The following is a 26,247-nucleotide window of genomic DNA, read 5'->3' on the forward strand; positions in this document are numbered from 1 at the left end:
CGTAGACTGCTTTTTCTCAAGTAGACCTCTGTCAGTGCCAGCACCGAATGAGTTGTTCAAACGCATCGATACTAAACCAATCTGAATGTTCCCATTAATTCCTCAAACGCAAGCGAGCAGGACTGCAGTTTCAATGTAAAGAGTACTTTCTTTCCTTTTAAGCAAAGACATTTGTTTAAAGTCTTGCTAAAACTGTTTCAAGCAGGCTCCTTGTTCTCGGGGACTAAATTTTGGGCACCCACAGAGGGGTAACTCGCTTTATTTTGCACTGTGTCAAGATGAAAGGAACTGCATACAGGAAAAAATAAGTAAATAAATAAATAAAATCTGGATTTGTGCTGATCTCAGCTCCCTGATACAGAGTTGGAAAGGAGGAGAGCTATTAGCTTTCCAACGGTTGCACTGAAATCCATTGCTCAGTGACTAATCTTCAGTCTTCTGGGAAGAAGGGAAGTTTGGAAAGAATTAAATATTTCTGTAGAAAGAGACATATTTTTCTATGCAACCCACTTCCTTCATATTGAACCAAAGGTGATTTTCATCTGAATATTATTCTTTTGTTAACGCACTGTCTACAAATACTATCATTTCTTTGTCAGAGTAATGACATACCTGCCTGCATACATACTGAGCATGCAATTTTATGCTTGTTAGACTTTGAATGGTGGGAACGGTGGTGGCATGGGATTTGTAATGAAATTATTGTCTGCCAGCCTTGTTAGAAGTGTCATTAGCTGTCATCAATTGTAAAACATTTTGGGCTGGTTAAAGAGTGGAAACAGTAGAGTTGGTAACACTCAGTGTTGAGCATCTTCTTGTAGCAAATGCCTAATAGTAGTAGGTGGACACTTCATTACTTGGTGTTTCGCTTCATAAAAATCCCACTTTTCCCTCTTTCAGTACTGTGAGAGAGAAGAGCTGATGCATAATGATTTCTTTTTAAGAAGGCAGCACCGTGACACCTAGTATCACAACCCGACGTTGATTCAACAGTGAGTCAAAGCGAAGAGCGCTCCAACCTGAGTCATCCGCAGCATCTCCTACAGCTGGGCCTTATGTTCGTCTCGGTGGGTTCCCGGGCAGGCTTGGCCTGCAGACAGCGCTGTTTGATTTGAGGTCGTAATTCACGTGGGGTGGACGTCGTGCTGACATTTTAAGAGGACGCTGGGAATTGCTGAGAAATGTTTTCTAAGTCGAGGCAGCGGATGGCACTGGGGGAAGTAGACGTTCTTCTCTTTACAGCAGCAATAGCAGTTTGTAGTGTCTGTGATCCAAAACGTGACTGGCGCTTAGGGAGACGGTTTAGCGGTGGACTTGGCGCTGTTAGGTTTACGGTTGGACTCGATGATCTTAAAGGTCATTTCCAATCTAAATGATTCTATGATTCTTCAGGATTTTTAATGCCACTGAAGGAGCCTGCAAGTAAAGTCAACATTTTTTGTGCTCAGTCCGTCATAGTGCAGTTTAGGGTGTCCATCTTCTACAGATCGTTCCATGGAGTTCACTTAACGTCGCAGCTGAATAATAAGTCACATAATGACTGTGGTCTGGTTAGTGTGAATTAATGGTCCGTAATGATCGCAAGAATGGGAAAACCTGCCAAAGTGGTTTCAGAAAGCAGTATTGCGTGGGGAGAAATCGCCGTAGTGTGCGTGGTGGGTTTCGGTGGGTTTTGTTTAGTTTGCATTTCGACGGCGTGACGTTATCTGCAATATGAATGTTTATACGAGTAGTAAGCAAGTAAAGCCCAACTGCTGGTATTTCTGCTTTATCCTGGAGCAGTTTCCTACCGGGGACCGTGCGCGCGTTGTTGTACAACCGTAGCTGCATACCCGAGAGTTCATTTTACAGCCTTGTAACAGAGACCCAGCGCACAGGCACAGCACTGCCACTTCCAATTGCGATGCCAAAGCTCTTTCCTATGCAGGAGGTTTTAATAATTCATAAAGTTAGTAGATAATTGTGCGAAATTCTGGATTCTTCTCCACAAAGAAAACTCGGCAGTTTTCTGAGTACTTCCCAAACATTTGCCTTCCAGCTTTAAACTCGGAAGGATTTTCACAGCCCGCGTAGCAGCCGTACAATTGAGAGGTTGCCTTTGCAGGTGGATCCCCAGCAAGTAGCAACTGGGATTCTGCTCCTTGAGGTATTGGGAAAGGGCTGCGTTGTCCCTTTCTGCTGCCCGTCGCCAACAGCAAATTCCTCGCTCCAAGGTTTGCAAACACATGTCAAACATGCGAGAGCTCATGAATCATCACTGGAAGGGAATAATTGCTAGAGGACTTAGTGCGATGAAATTGGTCCTATTGAATAGCTCGCAGGAGGCCTAAGCGCTATCAAAATCCCACAATTAATAAGTCCGTCCTTTGAGCGTGGTTCGGCGAAGAGTAAACGCATTTTTCCAGTTTTGTTTTGCAGAGAAAGTGGGTGAGTTCTTGTGGTTGGAAGAATCATCTCATATTCAAAGACTGAGTAATAAATTTCTAACGGGCTGGGTTTTTTTTTCTTCCCCTTCCTCACATCTGACATTCTCTTGACCTCCTGCCACTGCTTGTTTCCACTCTTTCATTAACACCGCTTTAAGAGAATCTGCGAGCCTTTTTAGCTGCATAATAGAGCTGTCTCAACATATTTCCTCGTACAGAATATTTCAGAAGAGCGTGTAGCTTTTTAGTGGCAATACTGTAATTATGAGTGTGTAGCAACCCCAAAAGCAAAATGCTGCTCCAGCGGTCGTGACGGATAAGGCGAGATCATCCAAGAGGTGCCACAAAACTTAAGTGCCGGGCCAATTTCTTCTTGCAACCAAGACGGGCGTCAGATAAGCTTTCGCAGTGAGCTGTAGGGTACTTGGTTTTAAATCTTCGTACAAACCTCTCCCTAGGTTCGTTTGGCGTAGGCTGGTGCATGGGGTTGTTCTTCCCCCGGTGCAGGACTTTGCACTTCATCCCCTTGTTGAACCTAATGAGAACCGTCAGCCCATTTCTACAGCCTGTCAAAATAAACAGCTAGTTGCAGTGAATTAATCAACAGAAATGCCAGAACTGGCTTGTGTTCTGTAATCACCATTTGGAATAGAGCAGATAATCTCATAAAGGGAAAAATCGTAAATAACGTTGTTAATTATTTTTGGAAAGACTCCAATAGCTAATATGCTAAGTGCCCGGTGAATTGTCCTTGCTGATACTTGTGTGAGCGCTTTCCCTGAGAAATGCACTGATTTGGAGGTCTGTGGGCATCCCCCTGTGTCAGATCATAAAGCGCAGCACAATTTGCATTCTGTATGGTCTATAAACCTACACGTGGAAGGTAATGGGAGTGATCTCAGGGCCATTTCGTTCAGGTTTGGCCGAGGTGGTCATCAGGCCGTTATAATCCCTTGCAATTGTCGCACACCCCTCCTGAAAGCTGCCTTGTGATGGAAAAAAGTGGCTATCGCCTCTACGTGACACCGGCGTAAGTAGGAAATGCAAATGCGGCGTTGAGTTTTGTTGCAAAGTTCTTTGTCTCCGGGCTGCCACAAAGTTGAGCTGGTTGTATTTCATCCAGCTGCTGCGCAAGCGTCGCTTCGGTGGAAGGCAGAAAACCCCGTCGCTCGTCATTTTATGCAAAGCAGCAGTAATCTGGCTCTGAAGCCTGCAGGGAGATGCGCCGTCTCTCGCAGGTACGCTTATCGGGATGCCGCAGCTCCCGGCACTGCGGTGCTTCGGCAGCGTGCCATTCGTAATTGGCCCCTTTTTTGCTATTTTTAGCACCGGTGCCTTAGATCGCTGGCTTCTACACAGAGTCTCGTGGAGCTTCGGGCAGCCCCTTCTCCTTCTGTGTTAACAGCAAGTGCGTTAACAGAGCTTCATTTCGGGGGTTTGCATAGGCATGCAAGTCTGCACGCCTTTTTTTTTTTTCTTTTTTCTCTCCAGCAGAAGAACTGTTAATGGCTGGCTGTAGCAAGTTGTCCTTTAGCGAGGGAGCGAGCAGCAGGGAACGTGATACCTGCTTTGGATGAATTTTGTTCTATACGGTGCATCTCTCTCCGTATCCATTTTGCAAAGCCTTTATGAAATCCCCAGCCGAAGCCAGGGCAGCCAGTTCACAGACTTCCACCCTTCGTGATTTAAATCAATGTAGACCCGAGGGCAGACAGGCACAGTGGCAAAGTGCTTCTGTTGCCTAATTTTTGTGATCCCAGAAGCTTCCCCTTGGAATATGCATCCCTGAGGCTGGTATTTATTTGCATGGGCTTTTCTACTTGGAGACTGGGAGGCAGTGAGACATGAAACCCGTGGAATTGAAGGACTGAAAATAGGCTACGGGATGCTAAGAAGCTGGCAGAGGTGGGTCAGCTCAACAGCTGAAAGCGAGTGGTGGTACAGCACGGGCTGCGACAGCATCTGCTGAGCGTGGTCCGCAGGGAGGAATCCTGAATTCCGTTAACAACGCTCCCCGCCGTCTCCCAGGGCATCTTCTGCAGCTAAATACCTTCTCAAATCGGCTTCTCATTTTCCACGTATGGCAGGATGCTGGAATTGGGTTTAGAAGGAGGAAAGGTCGTGATGGGACCTCTCTTATATTTTATACCGGGCCAAACAATGAAAGGCTTAGGCGAGATGTGAAGTGGCAGACTCCAGGTTGCCAGATTGTTTAGAAAACTGTTTTAGAAGGCATCACAGTTTGTTGTGATGATAGCAAACTAAATTAACCTTAGAAATTAGGACCGTGCTTGAGCGACCAGATTAGGCAAGACTGCAGGGCGTGCAGGGATGGTTCACTGTGTACCCAAATACTTGATGTTAAACAACTGAGGGACAATTAACTGTACTGCAAATATTAACTGTCCATATCAGAATGAAGTCATACACGATGGAGATTTAAGACCCTTGACTCATCTTCCCGTCCTCTTTACCCGGAGAGGGATATTTTAGGGCATTTTATGTTACGGAGGTTAAAGTACATCTAGAAACTATCCACAAAAAGTCTACCCAGGCCTTTCTAATAAGACTATTCTGGTTTAAGCAGCCAAAGTTCCCCTATTCGGTGTCGTAAAGATCCACTTGTGATTTTTATAGTCTTGTAAAATATGTTGCCAAATTGCTTCAAGACTAGCCTAAAATAAAAACTCCAACAACCTCTTTGAGGAGTTGAGAGTCTTAAAGCCAGCGCTGCAATTTTCTTCGGTGCTTGGTGCACGGTGTTTTAGACAGAAGAGTCCTTTGCTTCCATCATGCCTCTCTTCCTCAATTTCCAGACACTTAAAGAGCAGTATTTTTGCTTTGATAAAAGGGCCCAACTTTTCCATCTCCTGGTAGAAAGTTCTGCCGAGGAGCTGTTTTCTTATACGGAGCTTCAGTCTTTCAGGGATTTTGCTGGCGTTAATCCACCAGATCCCGATGGCGCCAAGGACCTGTTCCATCAGGGATCTAATTTACCTTTCCTGAGTAAGGAGGTGTGATCTAAACTATACACCACTTCTCTACTATGATCATTATGGTTTTCCATCGAAGGACCATTTTTGAACAGTGCTGTCCTGGTCTTAACTGTGCTTGTCTGTGCATCTTAAGAAATCAAAGAATCAACATGCAAAAAAAAAATCATCTTAAATTCACCGCCTCATCAAAACGATGTGGTTTATATGTTTCCAAGAGTTTCGTTGTCAAATAGGGGATGTTAAGAGTCAAATAACCTCAAACAGTCCTTGCACAAGTGGGAATTATAGGAAAATTCTCTGTGATTCTCGCAGATTTTCAGAGGTGCCCAGGGAGGCTCCGCTCTTGCTAGCGGAGCATCACCTGCAGCGTGAGGTTCAGATCAGCTGACGGCGGAACCGTTTGTGCACCAAATTCCCCAGTACAAGCAGCAGACGGTGAAGGCAGCGAGATAAAACCGCTATGATTTTACACGTAATGGAACGCTTCACTGGGTATAATGTGCTAGGACTTGGTGGTGGGACCCGTTGCAATTCATAATAGATCTTTCAATAAAGACTGAATGCTCGTAGTTGTTAATATTGGCTGCGTTTGAGTAGCCTCTGTGAAAGATATACATCATGACTAAGAATAGCTTGTTTATCAGTGTGGTGACTCTGAAGTAGCATTACCTCCAGGCTCCCCGCACCAGAAGCTGCTCTGTCCTTAAAGAAAACATCGATATATAATTCACTCTCTGCTTTTCATCAAGTACATCTTCAGGAGACCTTGGACCATTCATCAAAACCCACAGGAGCTATTTCTGTTTCATAATTTACATTGGTGTCCTGGCTATCTCAACCATAGATTAAATGGCTCCAGTTCAGGATTTTCGGGGGGGGGGAAGAAGATCTGCACAGCTTGTCATGAGCTCTTTGGCCCTCGGAGAAAGGAAAGAGGGAAGGAGTGCAGATATTCACGCGATAAATCGATAAAGCATTTAACCTTTGAGTGGTAATTCCTTCTATACCTTCTTCGGTATATGGTATGCACTAAAGTTTAGGGAATGGGACAGAAACCAGTATATATATATATTTTTAGGGGAGGCTGGGGGAACAAAACCACCACAAACAACAACAAAAACCCCAAAACAAACAAACAAACAAATTATTTTCAGGTCTGCTGATACATTTGACCGATGACTGAATTAGGTGAGGCAAAAATGAGGACGGAGATGAAAGTTATTGCTGTGCTTTTACTTCTGGTTTTCTTATTCGGCACCTCTATAGCGCGGGTTGGAAATGTGATTTTTGTACGTTATAAATACAATTCCCCAGTGCCATCCGCTTGATGTGGCAGGCAATAACCGTGCACAGGTGGATATTATTTGTGCCACGCTCCGGCGATAAAGGAAAAGGCAAATGAGTTCACTTGCGTAGTTGACATGTCTGAAAAATAATGCTAGGAAAAAGAATAAATATTCTATATTTTGTTATTTTTAATATTAAATGGTTTGGTTTTCCTATTACGCTATGAGCTAGACGGAAAAAAAATGACCAAAAATCCTAGTATTAATATTAATTATGGTGGTTTGGGTTCAGAGAAATGCTGGCTCCCAGATTTGCAGCTAATCTGCTCTGTGCCCAAGTGTATCTAGAGATGTACTCCCAGTGGCCTTGGAAGAGAATAAAAAAATAGAAGGAAAATGAGCAAGATGTTCCTTAAACACTCACTGGAAGTGTTTCTTGCTCATTTACAGGTGGGGCAAGCGACACTAAATTAAGCACATTATTGTTGGTAAATTAAATTTTTCCAATGTGGTGGTTAATTCTGGATCAGAAAAGGCTATTAATAAAGGCTGCCTCAAGAAAAAGCTTTTTTTTTCTCCTCTTCTTCTATGGATGCAGATGGCGAGCACCTGTCTTGGGCAGCGAACAGGTTGTCACGGCAGTACGACAGCGAAAAAAATCTGCGTTCGGAATATGTAGGAGCACATATGTAGATTCATCTCGGCCGGACTCGGCAGCGGATAGCCCCTGCAGAAACATCTTGCGTACCAGATTTAATTTTGGTTGTTTGAAAAGCAATGCTTGGGTGGCTGATATATCTCAGGCTGTGTTTCTGTGTGACGAGGGTGGAAGAAATAGGGTACGAAATAGCTGTTTCTAGTACCTAATATCTGTTTGCCACCCTCTATATATCAATATTTCCGTGCTGGAGGGAGCCAAGGTCTCTTTTAGAAAGACCCGAGCGTGATCAGAAGCTGATGCTGCTGCAGCTTTTGTATTCGGGGTACCGTGGGAGGCCAGCGCTGGAAAAATAAATGGTGTAGATAAGAGACTAACGGATTTAGCAAGCCTTTAGTGCGTGCGCAAAAATAGCAGAGACATGTCTTTAAACAGGCAAAGATGGAGGTGATGACGGTATTCGACGTGGCGTAGGTCTGGGCGTAGAACGGTTGGAGATCGTGTTCTTCTCCGCGAGTCAGGAACCCAAGTCAGTGGAGAATGACCCAAACCCCAATGCGTAGCTACATCCCCTAAACACCACTGAAAGGCGCGGATGAATAGATGCAGCGTAAACAGGTATAGAATGGAAACCACGTACTTGAATATATTTTGCTAATAATGCCAGTACAATGAATAGCTAGGTGCAAGAGGAGGTTACGCTGAAATAAATGTGCGTTGTATTGGAGAAGGGTGCCGTTCCCTAGCAAAGGACCATTTTTTGGAGGATTGAATTTCTTCCTTAAAGCTGGTAAAATAGTATCTTTACGCATCGTTATTCACGCCGAAGCGTGTGCGTGTTTCCAGGCTGTAAGAAATCTCTATACTATCGTACTAATTTAAAGCTCTTGAAAATCTGTTATATTTATAGCAAAGGCAACCTGAACTCTTTCCAATGGAACAAAGTTAATAGGCTGTGACTTGCTGGAATTAAATATCCCTTCCTTTAAATATTATTTAGACTACGAAGGACAGCCAATGGTAACTGAGTCATGTTTCGCTGTAGGAAAAGAGCGAAAAACCCTGTCTCTCTGCACGAATCTTGAACGTGACCCCCCTGTTGTAGGTCCCTTCCAACTGGAACTATTCTATTCCAAAAGTCTTTACTATTTTGGAATTAAATGACTGCCTCAACCAATTTTTTTTGCACAAACTTTAAGCCGCAACCATGCAGATGGGAAATGAGTCAATAAGCAAGAGTCCGGAGAAGTTTTTTTCCCCGTGTCCTAGATCTGTGGCTAGTCTTATAAGCATGAAATTTATTTCTTTTACTGCCTTCTGTTGAGGTGGTGTGGATTAAACTATCTTTAAAAATACTACTGCGTTATCACGCAGTCAGGTGTGTTCCTGATGCAGTTTTTAGGTGATAGTGCCAAACCTGGTTTTAACAAGAATCCAGAGCAACAGCGGTAATTCGCTTATATGCAGCTTTTCTTTACGAGGCACAATTTCCTTGCGACTGTTCCACAGTTTGTAAGAGTAATTGCACTGCGTTCACTGTTGGCTCTAAAATCATTAATTTTAGTGCCATGGTTTCACAATAGTAACATTTAATTATTTTTTAACAGAATAATGGTTTAAGTGAGGTGGTTTTGTACTGGTTTCTTACAGCCCAGATGGCAGTTAATCCATTAAAATTGCATTAATATTTGCTAATGACAAAGCGAGGGAATTACAATATTGCACAGCAGCCTGTTTTGGGGTAATTGTGCATCCGTTAATCATTTGTACCTAGCAGGAGTGAAAAGATGGAGCCATTAGAGGCAAGAAGGGTTCAAAGCGCAGGATGGAGTGACAGTAGAAATGGGTTTCTTAAAAAAGCAAATATTTGAAAGATAAAGCGTGTCAGGCACTATATTAAGTATCATAAAAGCTGTTGAGGAAAAATGATCAGGAAGCAAGACGTTACTAAGAGGATGCTTATGAGAAAAAATTGTAAAGCGAACTAGCTTTGTGCAAACTCTATTTTAGGATTTGTTTTCCTATAACTCAGTTGTTCTTAAGAGAAAACTTATTTTCTCCATAAAACTGACACTCTCAAACATACAAAGTGATGTTCAGAATTGGAATTTGAAACCAGCACTAAAAACCAGACAGGCAGAGGCTACGGTCTGTAGAGCTACAGCCGAGATGTGAAAAATGGGGAGTTATTCACAGTTCATAGGATAAGGCGGCTGGGAAGGGTCTGTAGTCCCATCTCCTGCTGAAAGCAGGGTCAGCTCTGGGATCAGGGCTTTCTCCACTCACCTCATCCCAGAATGGAGGTCCTGCAGCCTTTCTGGACAACCTGCTTCACGGTGAAAAGGGTTTTTCCTTGTATCCAGCTTGAACCTCAATGGTATCAATTTCTGCCCCTTATCTTTTGATCTCCCATCACGATCCGCTGTGAAGAGCCCGGCTCCGTCTCCCTGATAAACTTCTTGGAGGTACGAGAAGGTTCCTGCTACGGGGTGTCCCTGAAGCCTTCTCTTCTCCAGGCTGATTAAGCCCTGTCCTCTCAGCCTCTCCTACTCTACGTGCTCTAACCATTCAGAGGTTTTGGAGAGGGATTGGTTGATGGGTTTGTCTCTTTTTTTTTTTTTTTAAATTATTTTTTACAAAATATTTTGCAGAAACTTGATCAGAATTGCATACACCTCAAGATTAACCCCTAATAAGTGAATGAATAGCATTGGTTAAAAGGTAAGCGCATGGTTCAGCCCGAGTTTCATGCTCTCCGAAATGAAGTAATAACGCCGCATAAGCGATGGGTTGATTTTAAGAACTTTTTTCCTCTCTGTGGAGCTTTAAATGTCATCTAACCAGACTAATTTCCAGCCTCTGCAACTGTGATACGGTAATTCTGTATCTTAAAGATCTGTTGCCCTGTAAAGGAGCTGTAACTCAGGGAAATCATTAAAGTAAAACGAAACAAAATGAAACAAAAAAAAAACCCCAAACCCACAAATAAACATGCTGTAAGAATCTGCTGACTTTAACGGCAAATTGTGCCCGTGTAATCAAAGGCTTTGGCAGTCTCTTTTATAGATAGCTGACTCGGCAGATTATGCTGTTGTCCCCAACTTTGCCCATGTCTTGTGTTGCATTGCTTGTTCTCAAAGGCAGCAGTTGATTATTTTTACACATTTTTATTATGTTTACCCACTGTATGAAGGAATAGTCACACGGAACTAACTTTAATCGGCTGTGATCTCTAGTGTGCTAGAGCTTATATGCGAAGTAAAACTACGTGTGCTCATTCGCAAAAAGACCACGACCCTCTTTTGGAGTAGGATTCGCCAGCTGGAGGTTGGAATCGGGTTGTACCAGGATACTCGCACAAAACACATAGTTTGAGTCCTTTACGTTGCAGATTGGGAGTTTTAGCCTTCATGGTTGCTTGAGTCACCGCACTTAATGCTTAGCAATTTTCCAGCCAGCTGGAGGTAAAGTAGAAAGGAAAATCTACCCTTGGTGTAGCAGGCGAGCACTTCAGATACAATGGGAAATAACTTGGCATACGCAAGATTTCACAGAGATAATTTCGTTGACCAAACCCATGTGCAATTATGAAATTTATTTTTCTAAAGCTGCTACCTGTGCTGCACAGAAAAAAAATATATACCTGCTTCTCTGATTGAACACAGCCTTGCTTTTCAGAAATGCCTTTGAAGGTATTTCTCCTTCTTATTTGCTGTGGAAGTTTTAGACCCCTGCCACCTCCTGGGGCAAAAAAACCCCTTGTCCTTGAAACATGCATTTCTGCAAAGAGCTCGCTGCTCGGTACAGGTAAGACTGAGGAGGGGCGTAGATGAGTTTGAGGGGTAAGACAAAAAGTTGTTGGACATCTATAATGGCAAAAAAGTGAGGGGAGCATAATCACAAAGTAATGAAGTGATATGCAGGTTGAAATGAGGTTCCAGCCCCAGCAAACAGTTGGATGTGCATAGAAAAAGTTACGTGGGTGGTACTTTGAACCTAAAAAATCTTGTTTATTTATTTGCTTTTTTCCCCCTCACGCTCCTCTCACCAAGTATCAGCTTCACATCTTGCTTTGTTCCACCTGTTAAAGTCCAAGTGCCAACACTGTTGGTTGCGAAGAGCTGCTCGGAGGTAGATAACCCCGTTAGCGCATCCCAGAGCAGCAGTAGTGATGGCCTGTTGCCTCACAGTCAATCTGAAGCGTCGCTGTCGGGAGGAGAGTGGAGCCAAACTAGCACAGAACAAGAAGCTCTTAGCTCTAAAAACATCCAAGTTAATATTAGCAAGTACTTTTATTATCGTCTCGGAAGGTGTTTCCAGTTTGCACAGGTGGACTTGTAATGAAAACTTCAATGTAAACCTATTTCTAATGCCCAAATAAAATATATTTACATGGATTTCTTTTTTTTTTTTTTTTCTTTTCCCTTTAGGTCTGTTATTTTTCTTACGATGGAAAGGCTGGTTGTCTATCTACTGGTTATTAGCACAGCCGTGAAGGCCATGATGTGTCCCAAAAGATGCATGTGTCAAAACCTGTCTCCATCCTTCACAATTCTCTGTACGAAGACGGGGCTTCTCTTTGTGCCCCCCAGTATTGACAGGAGAACAGCAGAACTAAGGTTAATGGATAACTTTATCACTACGCTTAGGAGAAAAGATTTTGCAAACATGACTAATCTAATTCATTTGACGCTATCGAGGAATACAATAAGTCAAATCATGCCTTACGCATTTTTTGATCTGAAAGGCCTTCACGCCTTACACTTGGATAGTAATAGACTGACTTACATCAACGAAGATCATTTCAAAGGTTTAATTAACCTTCGGCATTTAATACTCAGTAACAATCAATTAAACTATATCTCTCCTGGGTCATTGGACGACTTTATTGAGACAATTGAAGACCTGGACCTGTCCTACAACAATCTCGTTAACGTTCCTTGGGAAACAATTGCCAAACTTTCGAATGTCAATACGGTCAGTTTGGATCACAATCTCATTGAGTTTGTGCCAGAAGGCATCTTCTCAAACCTTCACAAACTTGCCCGTCTAGACATGACCTCCAACAAGTTGAAAAAGATCCCTCCTGATCCTTTGTTTTCCAGAATACCCGTGTACGCCAAGTCTAAAGGATCTCCGCTGTCGTCCCTGGTGCTTAGCTTCGGAGGGAATCCTTTGCACTGCAACTGCGAACTCGTGTGGCTGAGACGTCTCACCAGAGAAGACGATCTAGAAACCTGCGCCTCTCCGCCAGAACTGATGGGCAAATATTTTTGGTCTATTAAAGAGGAGGAATTTGTCTGTGAACCCCCGATGATAACACACCGAACCCCAAAACTAACAGCGACAGAAGGCCAAAGCATCTCTTTGAAGTGTAAAGCTGTCGGCGATCCAGATCCCTACGTTCGCTGGATCTCACCCGATGGGAAGCTGGTCTCTAACACGTCTAGGACGATTTCTTACGAGAATGGTACTCTGGATATTTTGGTTACTTCTTTGACTGACAAGGGCACGTTTACCTGCATAGCATCAAACGCTGCGGGAGAGTCGACGGCTCCGGTCGAACTCCTCGTTACCCCGTACCCTAACCTCGCTAACAGCACCAACTGCGATAAAGACGCGGAGCCTGGCCCCTCAGACATTCTCATATCTGCCAAGTCAAGCTTTCCGAACGAAACGAAGGCTCAGCAAGAGAAGGTGGTGGTGGTTGCTGAGCTGACGTCGTCCTCTGCTCTTATCCAGTGGCCTTCTCAGCATCACCTCCCTGGGATTCGAATGTACCAGATTCAGTATAACAGTTCTGCTGACGACATACTAGTGTACAGGTAACCCCGCTCCCATACCCATGCTCATACCTAAGTACCTAGTGGAATTAAGAAAAAAGGATAGCATAGTTTGACATATTCCATGTAAGGAGAGCTATCTTGCAAGCAGTAACTGTAAATGAGGGGATGAGGAGACAATGGCTGCCTTAGACTTTGCTCGTTAAACTCCCACTGTTGAGGAGTTACACTCTTAAAACTAATAATACATCTGTTTCTGTGCTGCCTCTTGAGGATCTCTAAACTCTTTACAGACATAATTAAGTTTCATAGTCCAGTTTAATGGACTAAGTGAAGCTGATGAGCAATATCTTAGTTGTTAACATTTAAGGAAATTGAGATGGAGATTTTAGTTACCTTTTATGCTGATTAAGTGTAATTATTTTACTTAAAAATATGAGGAAGAGAAAAAAAAAAAAAATCAAGATGCCCCAAGTTGCGAGATGCCCAAAGCAACATTCTGCCTATATGGATATGGCCTGACCGTGTTACGCCAAACCTTCCGCCCGCATCAGTCGCTGCGTGCTTCTTTTTCTCCACTTTTGTGGTGTCACGGGGATAAAAATTCACTGGTATGAACTGGACACCGCACAGAAGGCTTTAGGTTATATATTTTATGTGGCTTTCACATTGGAAGGCACTGATTTGTCCGCTGGAGATTATTTGGTAAAATTTACTGGGGAATAACTATTTGATATTAAGTCTCAGTGGACAGCATGCCGATTAAGTTTATAGCCGCTCCCCCATGCAGGGGTGGTTGAGTTTCTGATTATCTGCCTTTCTGTTTATAGGCTTTATGCTTTTCCATTTATAGGCGTTTGTTTGTGATTAACCGGGGGTGGAAGGGATAGGGAGGGGCAGAATGACTTTAAAGTGGGAGCTTTTTGATTCAGATTTAATATTTCATAGTTGTGCGCTTCGTAAAGGATGATAACTTCTCTAACCTGAGTGATAATCATTTTTTTTTTTCTAATGTAATGCCACTAAAGTTTGGAGCGGAGTAAGCGAAAGGAGAATGACATCTAATAGCTCCGGAATTATACCCGAAAGTTTGGGTTCAAATATACCGCTTTAGTAAGCAGCCCCCTAAGGAAAGGAATGTAGGATAGTTGTTCCGCTGGGATTCCTATTTCAAATACCCACCATTGCAAGCAAATTCTTGTTGAAAAACAGAACCGTGTATGAAAATGGCGCGAAGTCCTTGAAACAGACGGTTCGCTTTGCAGTCACTTGGGATTTTCAGAAGTCTCGTGTTAAAATGCCCGTCCCCAGAGTCTCTTTGAGGAAGGATGCCATCCGTCCTCCCGTTGTCACGGCTGTGAGCTAGAAAGGAAGCGGGAGGACTCGGCGAGGGTAAGCAAGGGTCTCTGTGGAAGGATGCCTTGTAGGGATCTGACAGGGATGGTGAGGAGCCAGCTGGAAGATGAAGCCTCATTTAATTGTCAGCTGTGAGAACGTTTGTGACATTGCTGTTTGAAAGAACCGCAAAGTTGCGGAACGAAGGGAAATGTGAAGCAGAGATGTCTCGATAGCTGCGACTGGGGTTTCTAAAGGGATTTTATTCAATTCTCCCACTAGAAAGCACAGCGAAGCAAGGACAGTGAGAAGCAGGCAGAGCATCGCAGGCATGGCCAGCAGCATAAGAGAGTTGTTTAATGGGATTTTTCATCCTTTGCCATAACAGCTGGTCAGCCGAGTTGGCAGCCTTCTTGCAATTGCAGCAATTCCTTCTCGATGAGTTTTAAACTTTCCGAAGTCTCTAAAAATAAATGAGTGACTCACGTGGGAGCTCGTTAATAAATCCGTAGGGTTGAGTACTGCTGCTGCTGAATGGCCTTGTTCCTAAAGAAGAAATGGGGAAGAATACCGTTTCCATACCTCTTTCTCGGCCCAGATTCCTGTTAACCGAGAGGCTCAGGTTGGTAACAAAACCATAAAATACTTGATGCTGCAAATCACAGAGCAGCGATTTCAAATAATACAATGTAATAGACTGTAGTATAATGGGCCTCTCCGAGATGAAAATTCGTGTGTTCTCGTTCAGTTCCCACAGTGAGTAATCATCAAATATAGATCCTTAAAGGAAGTTTTGTGCTAAAGTGAGAGGAATGGTAATTGGGCAGCAATTCCGCATTCGCAGTTATCTGAACAACTGCTACTTCAAGTTATGCTATCAATGTCAGAGTGTTTTAAGTTGAGTGCATTAATGCGCGCTGGAGAAAGAGGAGTCCCCGGATTTGTTTGCTGGCCCTTTGCATGGTCAAGACCCCTCTCAGACTCCGTCTTTCTGGTGAGGTATATAAACATCTGTTTCACGGTGTCGGGCTGTTGATATATGAAGATATAAATAGATGTGTACCCAGCAGCGGCAGTGCTTCAGTCCTGCCAAAGGAATTTTACAGCAGGTGAAAAGCTTCCTTCTACCTAGAGCATGCGGCGTAATTTATTTCTGGCAGGTGATGCCTTGCTGCCTGGAAAAAGTATTAAGCGGTGCAGGATGCATCAGAAACCTGTCGCTTCCGTCAAGTTGAGTGGTACCACGGGAAGAGCAGTTGCTATGGCAACTTGGCTTTATCTTGAGAATTTAAGTTGCTCCTGTGACTCCTTTATTTCTCTTCACCTTTCCACTTCCTTCTCCCTCTGGATAGGTAATTGCGGGTAAGTGCGCGCTCATCTGTGCCCGTGCTAGGAGCCTATGAAAGCAAAGGGAGGGAGATGATATTCTTCCTCGTTTTCCCTTTGGACTGCAATCAAATTATCCGTTCACGTATGCGAGAATAACATACGCGCCTTGCACATGGTTACGCCGCCTGTGTACACTTGCACGTAAGCGCACCATAATTGCTCCTTGTTCTTCCCGGTTTGGGAGTTTCACAACACGTAGCCACGCAGCGTTTCTCCCAGGGGTGAATAAGGAAAGGAAAATAGGAATTGTGCTTCTGGCTCCGCCAGTTACTGCGTTGTCTCAGGTGAGTCACTTAACTCACCTTTTTCTATGAAATGGAAACTATCACACTGACCTATCTCCTGGGACAGGGTTTAGCAAAATTGAAGGCAGACATCGGTTATGGAGAAAGAAAATTGCATCAGAGCGAACGAAGCATCTGGCAAGATGAGTAGCAACAATCCAGAGTCAGTAAATTAAGGTGCAGGTAGCAATTTGCGGAAAGCATCAATATTGAAAGTAAAAGAGCCTTGTTTGTTTTCAGAAGAAAGGTCGGAAACTGCTGTTGTACAGCCATGCGTAGAGTGAATCAAGACTCGTAATAGCCACTTTGCGCAGCTTTTCTTTCTCTGCGATATAAATGGATCTGTATTCTTTAAACAGCTTACAGTCTTGATGCTGATTACAGTTCCTCTGCAATTTGGACTTCACAGTGCTATAATTTTAGTTTAACTGTCGTTGCTCAAGTGTCCTGCCCAGGTTTCTAATGCAAATCTTGGGGAAGAGCTATCAGCAGAACCGACCTTCTGATACTCAAACAGTAGCGACGAATATTATACAAGCTTTAGAAAGCAATAATTAATCTGGCAGAGAAGCCACGCTATTTTATTTTTATTCCTGCTTTGTTATGATGCGCGCACGCTTGTGTGTACATATAGATGAAACTGCGCCTTTTTTGTACGCTGATCTGGGTCGTATGTATCTTTCTAAAAATGACTCCTCGTGTTGGCTCATCTCCACAGGACCCTGGGCCACCTTTCTCTTGTAGCCTCCCTCGGTGTGCAAGAGAGAAGCGGGGCAGCAACCGATGCTCAAAAACCCCTGAAGGGAACTGCAGGGGCTCCTATTTTGTCTGCCAGTGCTTCCTCAAATGGCCAGCAAATTAAAAAAGCGTGATTCTGTATTTCTGACCTAGGATAAACTTCAATTTGTACCACAGTTGATAGAAGCAGCAGATTACTAATGCTTCCTAACAATCTGACTGATGTCCTAGTCAATTAGAAGCTGGATCTCATAACATCAAAGGCAACAGTCTCCTAAGCATTGAATTTAAACTTTCATAGCTAGTGATCATCTAACTTTAATTAGCTGCAACTACATGCTATAAATCAGAAGATGAGTATTTAATAGCGATGCTTCTCTATAGATAATTGAGAGACTATATATTGCATAAAACTGCTGATAATATGTCCTTGTTTTCTCTGTTGAGAGAAAAACTTAGAAATTGAGAGGCAGACCGCTTTTAATATGGAGTACAAAGTACCGTTGTTTAAAGGACAGAGCTGTCACTCTTAGGGAAAAGGTGATATATTGCCAGATCAATATAGCAATGATTACATCTGTTGCGTGAAAAGCAGTTGGAATCAGCCACGCTACGTCTGCTCAAAAATTCTTAAATTAGTTCAGCGCAGTGCAACGGAAAGCCTCAGGACCACGCTAGATTTCAAACAGTGAAGTTTGAAAGAGGTTTTATAGCTCCTCATCGGGCAGACACGTGCCGTAAGACTTTCTGTTTCCTTTCTGGGTGCCCTGGACACCGTACGTGCACTGTACGGATGGCCTCAGGTCGGCAGGTGGTGCACCAAGCCTCTCAACCCGTGGAGGTGCCGGGTGTGCGTGCAGTAACTGTAGTGATTTTGGAGTATATCAGGATTGCCGTGGTTATCCAGCAAGTCTGCACGCGAGCGGCGGCTGTTTGTCAGGAGGAAATCTCGGGCAAACAGTCGTGTTTGCATTTCTTCACCTAGCCAGCAGTCATTCCTCAAAAAAAAGAGGATATATACCAATGGAAGTCCAGGAATACGGGAGCCATCGGACATCTGTAAATACAGTGGATCACACAAATTGTCACTCTTTGGCTTTAATTTTGATAGCTTTTTTCCTTATCTTGCAGCGTAGCAGTTGTCATGGCAGTTTCCAGGCTTCTTCAGGGAGTTTCTCCTTGGAAACCTCTTCTTCAGGTTTCCCTTTATGGGGAAAAGCCTTCTGTTCTCATAGTTGACTGTGTCCCGAGTTAATCAGGATTACCCTTACAAAGCTGGGATTCCTTAAACCACAGAGGTCACTTCTCCATCGTCATCTCCCTCCTTCCCACGCCCCCACGATCTTTGTTAACCAGGCTGCCCAGCGTAACCTCTTCCTTTGGCACCGACTCCTGCTGGAGATCCACCGTAGTTTATAAAAATAACACCTTGCAGATGCAAACGATGGATGGTAGTTGTTGCATTATGGAGAGATCATTCAAACATGAAATATCACTGTCCTGTTTCCCAAACATTTAAGATGCTGTGCTTTTTTTGGAGGAGGAAAACAGCCCTGTTTCCTTTTGTACTGTTGATGCAGAAGCACGGGGTTTTTTAAATAGTATGAATAAGAATCGATTGCTGTCATTGCTTCTATCAAAAATTTTGGCATGATTTGTGTGAAAGCTCTATAAATAAGAAACCTGTCGTCAATGCTTCAAAACTCTCTGTATCTTCCGGTGCGTGGTCATCTCATTTCCAGACTCCAGCATCAACCATGTGAAAATAATTCCTTTGAAAAAATGCAGCCAGCAGCCTGTGTTCAGTAACGGTCTAGGATTTTATGCTGTCTTAGAACGGTCTTTGTTATCGTTGGTTTTACCTCCACGGATGTCATAGATCGTATTTGGGTCTCGGTGGGTGTTTCCACGAAGAAAAAAAAAAAACACGACTCTATTGCTTTTTAATCCCTTTAATCAGCTGAGTAAACTGGGTGCTCAAGAGTTTGTTGACAGAATCAGTTCAAAAAGAGCTCCTGCCACTGCGGTCTCTCCAACACCTCAAATTCCCCATCCCTTCCTTTCGCCCTCACCCTTCCCCTCCCAACCGAACCGCTGAAATGGCAGAAAAAAAACCTGTGTTTTTTCAAACCTTCAAAATGGCAGCGTTAGATTGGGAACAGAGGGGTTGGCCAGAGTAAAAAGGATTCATTTGAGGCAGTCTGGCCACAGTATTACATTTTCCTACGGGCAGCATCATTATCAATTAGAGGCCAAACAAAAGACTCCATCTCTATTTCGAGCTGCTCAGTTCAATTTGTTGTTGTTGACAACGTTGCTAGGAAATATTTCCAATCTCACCAAACGATGTTTTGTCAGAAGTTTCGTGAGCAGATTTCACAGTTGAGTTTTCACCAAAGGGCTTTACTTGTTACTGGCTGACTGCAGATGGCAGGGGAAACGCTGGCACGGATTACGGTTTATAGATGTTAGTGCTAATAAACCAGTTACGTTAGCACTGCTCGTTTAAATCTGACAGTTACCGTTCTGCTATTGATCCCTTTGAAACACGGTGCTTGTGGGCCAACACCAAGCACGTGCAGACGCGGTGACATTAGAGATATAAGAGAAAAGGCAGGATAGTTTCAGCTACAAAAAAACGATTTGACAGAATTGTGTCTAAAAACCGCAGTTTCGGCACTTTTATAAGTCATAGGAAGCTAAGCTCCCGGTGAAACTCTAATGTAAATGACGGGGTTTTTTGAGAAAAGACTGATGGGTAGTTATTGTGAAATAATAACATTTCTTGAAGAGTTAAAAAAAAGACCAAAAAGCCCCAAAAGACTAGCCGAGTAAAAAGTTTTTGCGTCCCTGGAGACTGGAGAATCTCCTGGCAGACATGGGGCTTTGGCTTCTGTGTCGCTATTACGAAATGTCTTTCACGCAAGCTAATTATTTAAGTAAATGACTTTGATTACTGCGAGCTCTGAGTTTGAGATGGACTAATTCCACTGAGAGGCTGATAAGCTTTACCCTGCTTAAGGCTTAGTGCCCCTAAATCCCAGTCACTTGGGGTTGGCAAGGATCGTATGGCATCCCAAATAAGTTTCCTAACAAACCTACAATATAGTTAATGCTGCTTAAAATGTTATTAGGTCAAACTAAGTGCTAATGGAGATGTTTGTTCTGAAGACGCCATTTTCTAAACTGTAGTCGGCGCGTTCTGGTAGAATGATGAAGTTTTCAGATGATAGATACGTTTGCTCCCAATATCTACCCACATTCTTTCTGGCCTTTCCTACAAGTCCTCGCCGTTTGCCACAGCCTGGCACTAAAGTCCTGCCTAGTTAAGCTCGTGCTAATTTGTCAAACGGATCGAATTTAACCACTATTCGAACATTTATAGCATTAGTGAAATAAAGTAAATACAGTATAGGAAAGACTAGACTCTACTGCAGAATGTTCTGCGGGCGTAAGCGAGAAAACATGCGGAGGTTAACTCCTGACATGGCTGCAGGCAGATTGCCTACTCAGTTGTCAGCTGTCCTTACTCATTTGTAGAGGTTTCCTTGAAACTTCCTAAATATGCCAAAATAGCTACCTTTGCCGGGAGATATATCTGTGAATAACTGCTTAGCCAGTGAAGAATCCTTATCTTCTACCTTATCGAGACTACACGCTTCTCCTTATTCACGGAGCTGAAAATAGCCTTGTATTACCAGAAAAGCTGATAGAAATCAAATACGTATTTGGTCTTCTTCAACGTTTGTAGAGATGATTTGAACAGGAGATCAGAAAGGCCTTCGTTTAGAACCCCTCCTTTTTCATGACAGTGACTATAAAAGTATTTCAGCAATAGCTGGGCACGCTGTAAGGCAGCACGTGCTGTACACAGCTTTCCGTGGTAATTAGTCAAATTTCAATACCCAACTCTTCATTGAATAATCCTGACAATAATGCGATGCGGAAAGTTGTCTGAGAGAAGAAAAGTGAGCATCAAAGGCTGCTGAATAAGGCAAATAATATGGACACTAAGCTAGAAAACAGTACTTTGCATAATTTTCGCAATTACACCTCCCTCTCACAGCTGGGCAGACTCCTAAAGATGCTTTCTGTATGGCGCTTCCTTTCTGTTCCTGTTGCTTAGCTGGTCTTCTAAATGCTGCATTCTTCTGCAGAGGTTATCTATGACATCCCTTAATTTTTTACATATCGTGCCCTGTGGTTCGGTGACGGTGTTGTTGATGTTGAGCAATTTTAGACTTTGCGCCACGGTCGGATGTAGCTGCCAGCAGTATTTTTCTGGGAGGCAGGACTGATTTCAAAGTGTTGAAGGCAGGCAACTAAATTCTCCATCTTTTCAGTCGCATCCCTTTGTATGACAAGCAAGAATCTTCTGCTTAGTTTCAGCGTTAACTTGGTGTTTGAACTGAGGGAGGAATGCAGTCCAGTCTGAGCCACGGTGTTCTCTTGTCCTGTTTGGTCACAACGTGGCCGAGCAGAAGACCGAAAACTTAATTAGATATTTGTCTGATCATGGATAACGGTGTATGTTTTAGGAAGGTGAATGTCAAGCCACAGAGCGAACTGAGCGGTGCTCTGCGGAGCACCAGCCACACCTGCCAGCTGAGCATCGAGGGGCCACGTTCAGGTGGAGAGTGTGGAGGAATCGCCGGCTGCACGCTACCAAAAGTTGTACCTGGAAAAGCCAAGGATCGATGAATTGCTTTCTGGAGTCCTGGTCCAGTGAGACAACACAACCTTGGTGTTTCCTTTGACACGGTGTAAGGTTATATAACGACGTCGCCGAATTAAATTTGTGGGAGAAATAAAAAAGCCCGGAGCACGACGGACTTTGAGGATTCGGTGGTCAGCCGGTATAGGAGATGTATAACTGTAAAGCAACAATCACGACACAACGCTTGTTCCATGAAGTAGTGCTTGCAGGGCAGAGAAGGGATGAGCCTGTTGTTAATGCTTGCAGCTGGGAGACCTCATTCTGCACTGCCTGCGTTCTGAATGAATAACGGTGGCCGTGAGGAATTTCCAGGGCTCGTTCTGGTCTGAAGCAGTTGCTAGCTTCGCACGTTTCCTCCTACGTTAACGTTGGATTAAATTTCTCATTACGGACACGCTAGGAGTTGTTTGGGTGTTTCGATTTGACAAATTGTGTAGTTTCCTCTCAAACCCTGTTTTTCCTGCAGTAAAATCTCGTTAGCCTTAAAACCCAGCACATGGCCAAATTCGGTGGAGGTCGTGAAGCTGCTGTTATAAATTAAGACCGGGGCAATGGTTACGAGTCGGGGTTTGGGAAATTCAAATCGGGCATTAGGGGGAAAATATCTACTGGGAGGGTAGTTTAATGCTGGAATGGTGCCTGGAGAGCTCATGGAAGGTTTTCAAGTGTTGGCTAGAGTGTGGTTGACCTGATCTACGGTTTGTGATAGTACCGCTCTGCGCGGGCAGCTGGGCTAGAGATCTCTGGGGTCTCCTCCTTTAGTGTTTCGATGAATCTGTGACGGTGCGTGTACATCGACAAGGGAGTGGTTTTGGTTTTTCACAGTCACAGAACTTCAGTTGTTATAAATGGTACAACAGGTAGCAGCCCTGTGTTTGGGGAATGTTCTTTTGAGGGTCTGGCTCTTCTTTCTTTCCAGTCTAAGCATTGTATGGTCCGTAGTCCCATGGATGACTACTTGGAAAAGACTGTACGGCAAGTGGTTAGTCGTCTCCACCCCCACCACCTTTGTGGGCAGGAGGCGGCCACGTGCCCACCCACTAGAAACGGATGTCGTTTCACTGACTCCTCTGCAACAGCGCTACTTTACTCCAGTGAGGAATCAGCCAAACATATGGCGAGCTGGTCTGCAGTGAGATATTGTGATTCGTAGGGTGGCGAGTGGGGTCTGTGGGAATTTGTAACCCAGCATATAGCTCTTCTTTTGGGATCTTTCTCATCTGTCGATCGAGTACCAATGCTACTTTGTGGTAAAGGAATATTTGGAATTGACAGAACAATCTCCATGGTAGGGTTGCATCAAGGTAAGGAAGTCAGTACGTGCTGTTACTGAGCTACAGAAGACACCACTTAGTTGCAAGTGCGTACGCTTCGCCCTCATTATTATTTTATATATATATAATACACACCCGTTGCCCGATTACAAGACACTGAGCATCACGGAGCTGTTAGAAGATGGAAATAAGGTTAATGTGTGGACCAAAGGTTTGAATTTGCCTTTTTCCCTTGATCTTCAAAACGTGCTTCCTGTGGATGCAAAATTGAAAGTGTTTAATTTTATCCTTTTCTGCCATTTAAGTCAAGTCTGTCGCTTCAGTTCCTTTACGTTTTTCAAAAGGCTGACCGTATTCCATTCTGCATAGGGTATGTAATGCCCTTTTATGCTGAAACTGTGGAAATTTAAGAGAACGCAGATCAAAACGATAGATGAAGTGTGACGACTTCTCTGGTCATTGGTAAGCGTGTCCATGTTTGCTTGAAACGGCCGAGGTAAAGACATCGTCATTGCTAAAATCTGTGTCTTCCATATCTACCGAGTAACCTAGGGAACGCTAGCTTTTTGCTGCTTGTTCTGGTTGCCGTGTTCATCTTCCGCTCTGTTAAGCGCTCTCCTTAGGCTCAACCAGCTTGGATGTTTACTGTACTCATTTTCTCTTCCAGGATGATTCCAGCTGCTAGTAAATCCTTCTTCTTGACTGATCTGGTTGCAGGACGTGAGTACGACCTCTGTGTTCTTGCTGTTTATGATGATGGATTGACATCTTTGACCGCAACCAGAGTGATCGGATGCGTGCAGTTCACCACCCAGGAAGAATACAAACAGTGCCGATCCCTTCACGCGCAGTTTCTTGGAGGAACCATGATCATCATTATTGGGGGTATCATTGTGGCTTCAGTTCTTGTTTTCATCTTCATCCTCCTCATGAAGTATAAAGTCTACAACAACCACCACAAAAATAAAACCACTAAAGTTAATAACGTCTGCTCTCAAACCAATGGAAGCCAAAGTGGCTCGATGGCTCGATCCACTTCTAAACTTTCAGAGAGGCGGGAAAGTTTGCACCAGGAATGCTCGGGCTCTTCCATCAAAGGGAAAACTGTTGTAGATTTGGATTGTGAAAAAGTGACTCCAACCAACACAACGTTTTTAACAACTGATGCGTTATCTTAATGGCCATTTGATGGAACAGGACACACCAAGGTGGTATTGCTTGAAACATTTTAATGCGAGTGGTTGTATTTTAAGCTTCACGACTATTGTCTATTTTTAAGATCAGATGGTTTAAAAAATATTTTTTTAATCTGTATACAGTTCTTGCATTCTTAACTATTTTGTTTCAATATATTAAATATAAGTGTGTGATTTACAAGATTTTTTTACTGGTTCTTTTATAGCATACACCTCTGGTATCAAGGCAGCAGCATAGCTAAATTCTACTAGGTTTGTCTTTGGCGAAATGCACTGTTTTTTCATTTGGTTACCAACCAAGAGCAAAATTGTACTCTCAGGATCCTCGGACTTCCTCTCTCACGGCAGAGTCACTTAGCAGCTTAAACTCCTCATCTCTTCAAGGAATGATTTGTTATAAAAAGTCACTAGCTTCTCAATACCGAGTTATTTTTTGCCATAGTATCTTGTATACGTGCTGCTCACAAAAGAAGCAAAATTAGTTGAGGTTCCCCCCAGGAAAAAAAAAAAAAAAAAGGTATTCTTTAAGAAAAAAAAATAAAATTGAAAGTACTTTAAGTACGTTAGCATATTCTCTCAATTACTCAGTGGCACAGAAATATGAACTTGTACTGTTTGCTTTGTAACAGCTGTTACCTGTTGAGACTGTGCCTTCGAGAACCCTCCTCTTGTTCTCAGTAGTCAAATTTACCTTTGTCTGGGCAGGAAGACGACCTGGTTTTGTTCTTTCTAAATTGTAAAACTTCACAAACCGGTTGAAATGAGATGTGTTTCACTGTGCACGCTTTTGCTATGCTGAAAACCATGCCATAGTCTCCCCCTCTGAAAGCGTACTGCTGAAGGTTATTTTTTTCTTTTTTGTTGATTAATTTGTTGATTGAGGACCCACAGATTAAAGCTTCCGTGTCCTGAGGCACATTGCACTATCTCACTGTGACGCTGCATCTTCACGTGGCTTTTATATCAGTCTCTTATTTCTGTAATACTGCATGAAGTGTAATGTGAGTGGCTGACAGATGAATTATGTGAATGTGTCTGGTCAAATCATTTTAACGCATCATATTGAATAATGAAATGTTCCTTTTGTTTCAAGGGATTCTGTCAGATCGAGATGGGCCCAAAGTTTAGGTTTTGAAATAACTTTTACAAAGCCTACGAGGAGCTGGTGACCTCAACTAAACCACGTTCCCTCTGCCCTCCTCAGGGGTTGGTGATTTTTTTGTGCTGTTTTGATACTTGGCTTTGAAAGCAAAACGCGAAAACATGAATACCTTTTCTTTATTAAACCTCAAGAAATGGAATGCGAAAGCAATTGACGGGAGAGGCTCGCAAGCTGAGCGACTGGCTTGTGTCTTTTAAGGTGACTGTGTCACAACTTAGCAATTAACAGAAAGAAAAGTGTGTTTCCTAAGACTGTCCCTTTAACGGACTCAAAATATTTCTCCTGTTTGGATAGGAAAGAATGCACCGAGAAAAGTTACCTGGCGGACAGCCAAAAGCGGTTTAACTACACAGCAATTAAGTACTCCATTTTAATAGAGTTAGTCTTACTAACCGCCACAGTCCGAGGCATTTTTTTGGTGTTTCTGTGATGCACGGATTTGCCGAGGCCTCTGTTCCGTTTTGATTCTCAAACAGAAATGGAGGAAAAAGTAATTTGAAGGGATTCTCTTATCGGGTATACTTGTGACAGTGAGGTAAGACTACGCAGCTACACTCATGTTACTTTTCTTAAAAAAAACTGTATGTGCAACCGTGCAAATGGCTGCTTCTTGTTACGTAGATGATGGTGACGGTGCCTGTGCTTTCCCGGATTTTCTTCTGGCTTCCGTCTGCCTTCCAGGGACGCAGACTCATCACTGGCACTCCTAAGGTACAACCACCTGAACCTGCCTATGGCCACTGATTTGAAACACTCTTGCAATCCCCACCTCTTCCACAGAGCAAATTTGTTCAGCTTTGGCCAGACACAAAATTCAATGCTGGAATTTGAACATGGTTTTCTTAATTACTGCAGCCTGATTGCTATGAGTATCATGAGCGGCTCAACCCACCTGTACATTAAATCTGTTTATTGGTAATATCCTGCCATTCTCTGCCAGTAGCAATTTCTGTCCTGCCCTTTTATTTGGTTCCTACTTGTTAAATATGAAAATGCTGCATTG

The 26,247-nt window shown here is 43.3% G+C and overlaps 1 protein-coding gene across 1 annotated transcript; it reads left to right on the forward strand.

Annotated features, from left to right (window-relative positions):
* Positions 1 to 499: 499 nt before the first annotated feature.
* On the forward strand, positions 500 to 24,064 carry LRFN3 (leucine rich repeat and fibronectin type III domain containing 3; the record flags this gene model as incomplete). Its single annotated transcript, XM_082333437.1, has 3 exons — positions 500 to 531; positions 11,797 to 13,191; positions 23,554 to 24,064. The coding sequence occupies 3 exons, from the start codon at positions 500 to 502 to the stop codon at positions 24,062 to 24,064; spliced, it is 1,938 nt and encodes a 645-aa protein (XP_082189563.1).
* Between the last annotated feature and the right edge of the window lie 2,183 nt (positions 24,065 to 26,247).

Source organism: Platalea leucorodia (assembly GCF_965183815.1).
Source record: "Platalea leucorodia genome assembly, chromosome: 26".
Classification (NCBI taxonomy): Eukaryota; Metazoa; Chordata; class Aves; order Pelecaniformes; family Threskiornithidae; genus Platalea; species Platalea leucorodia.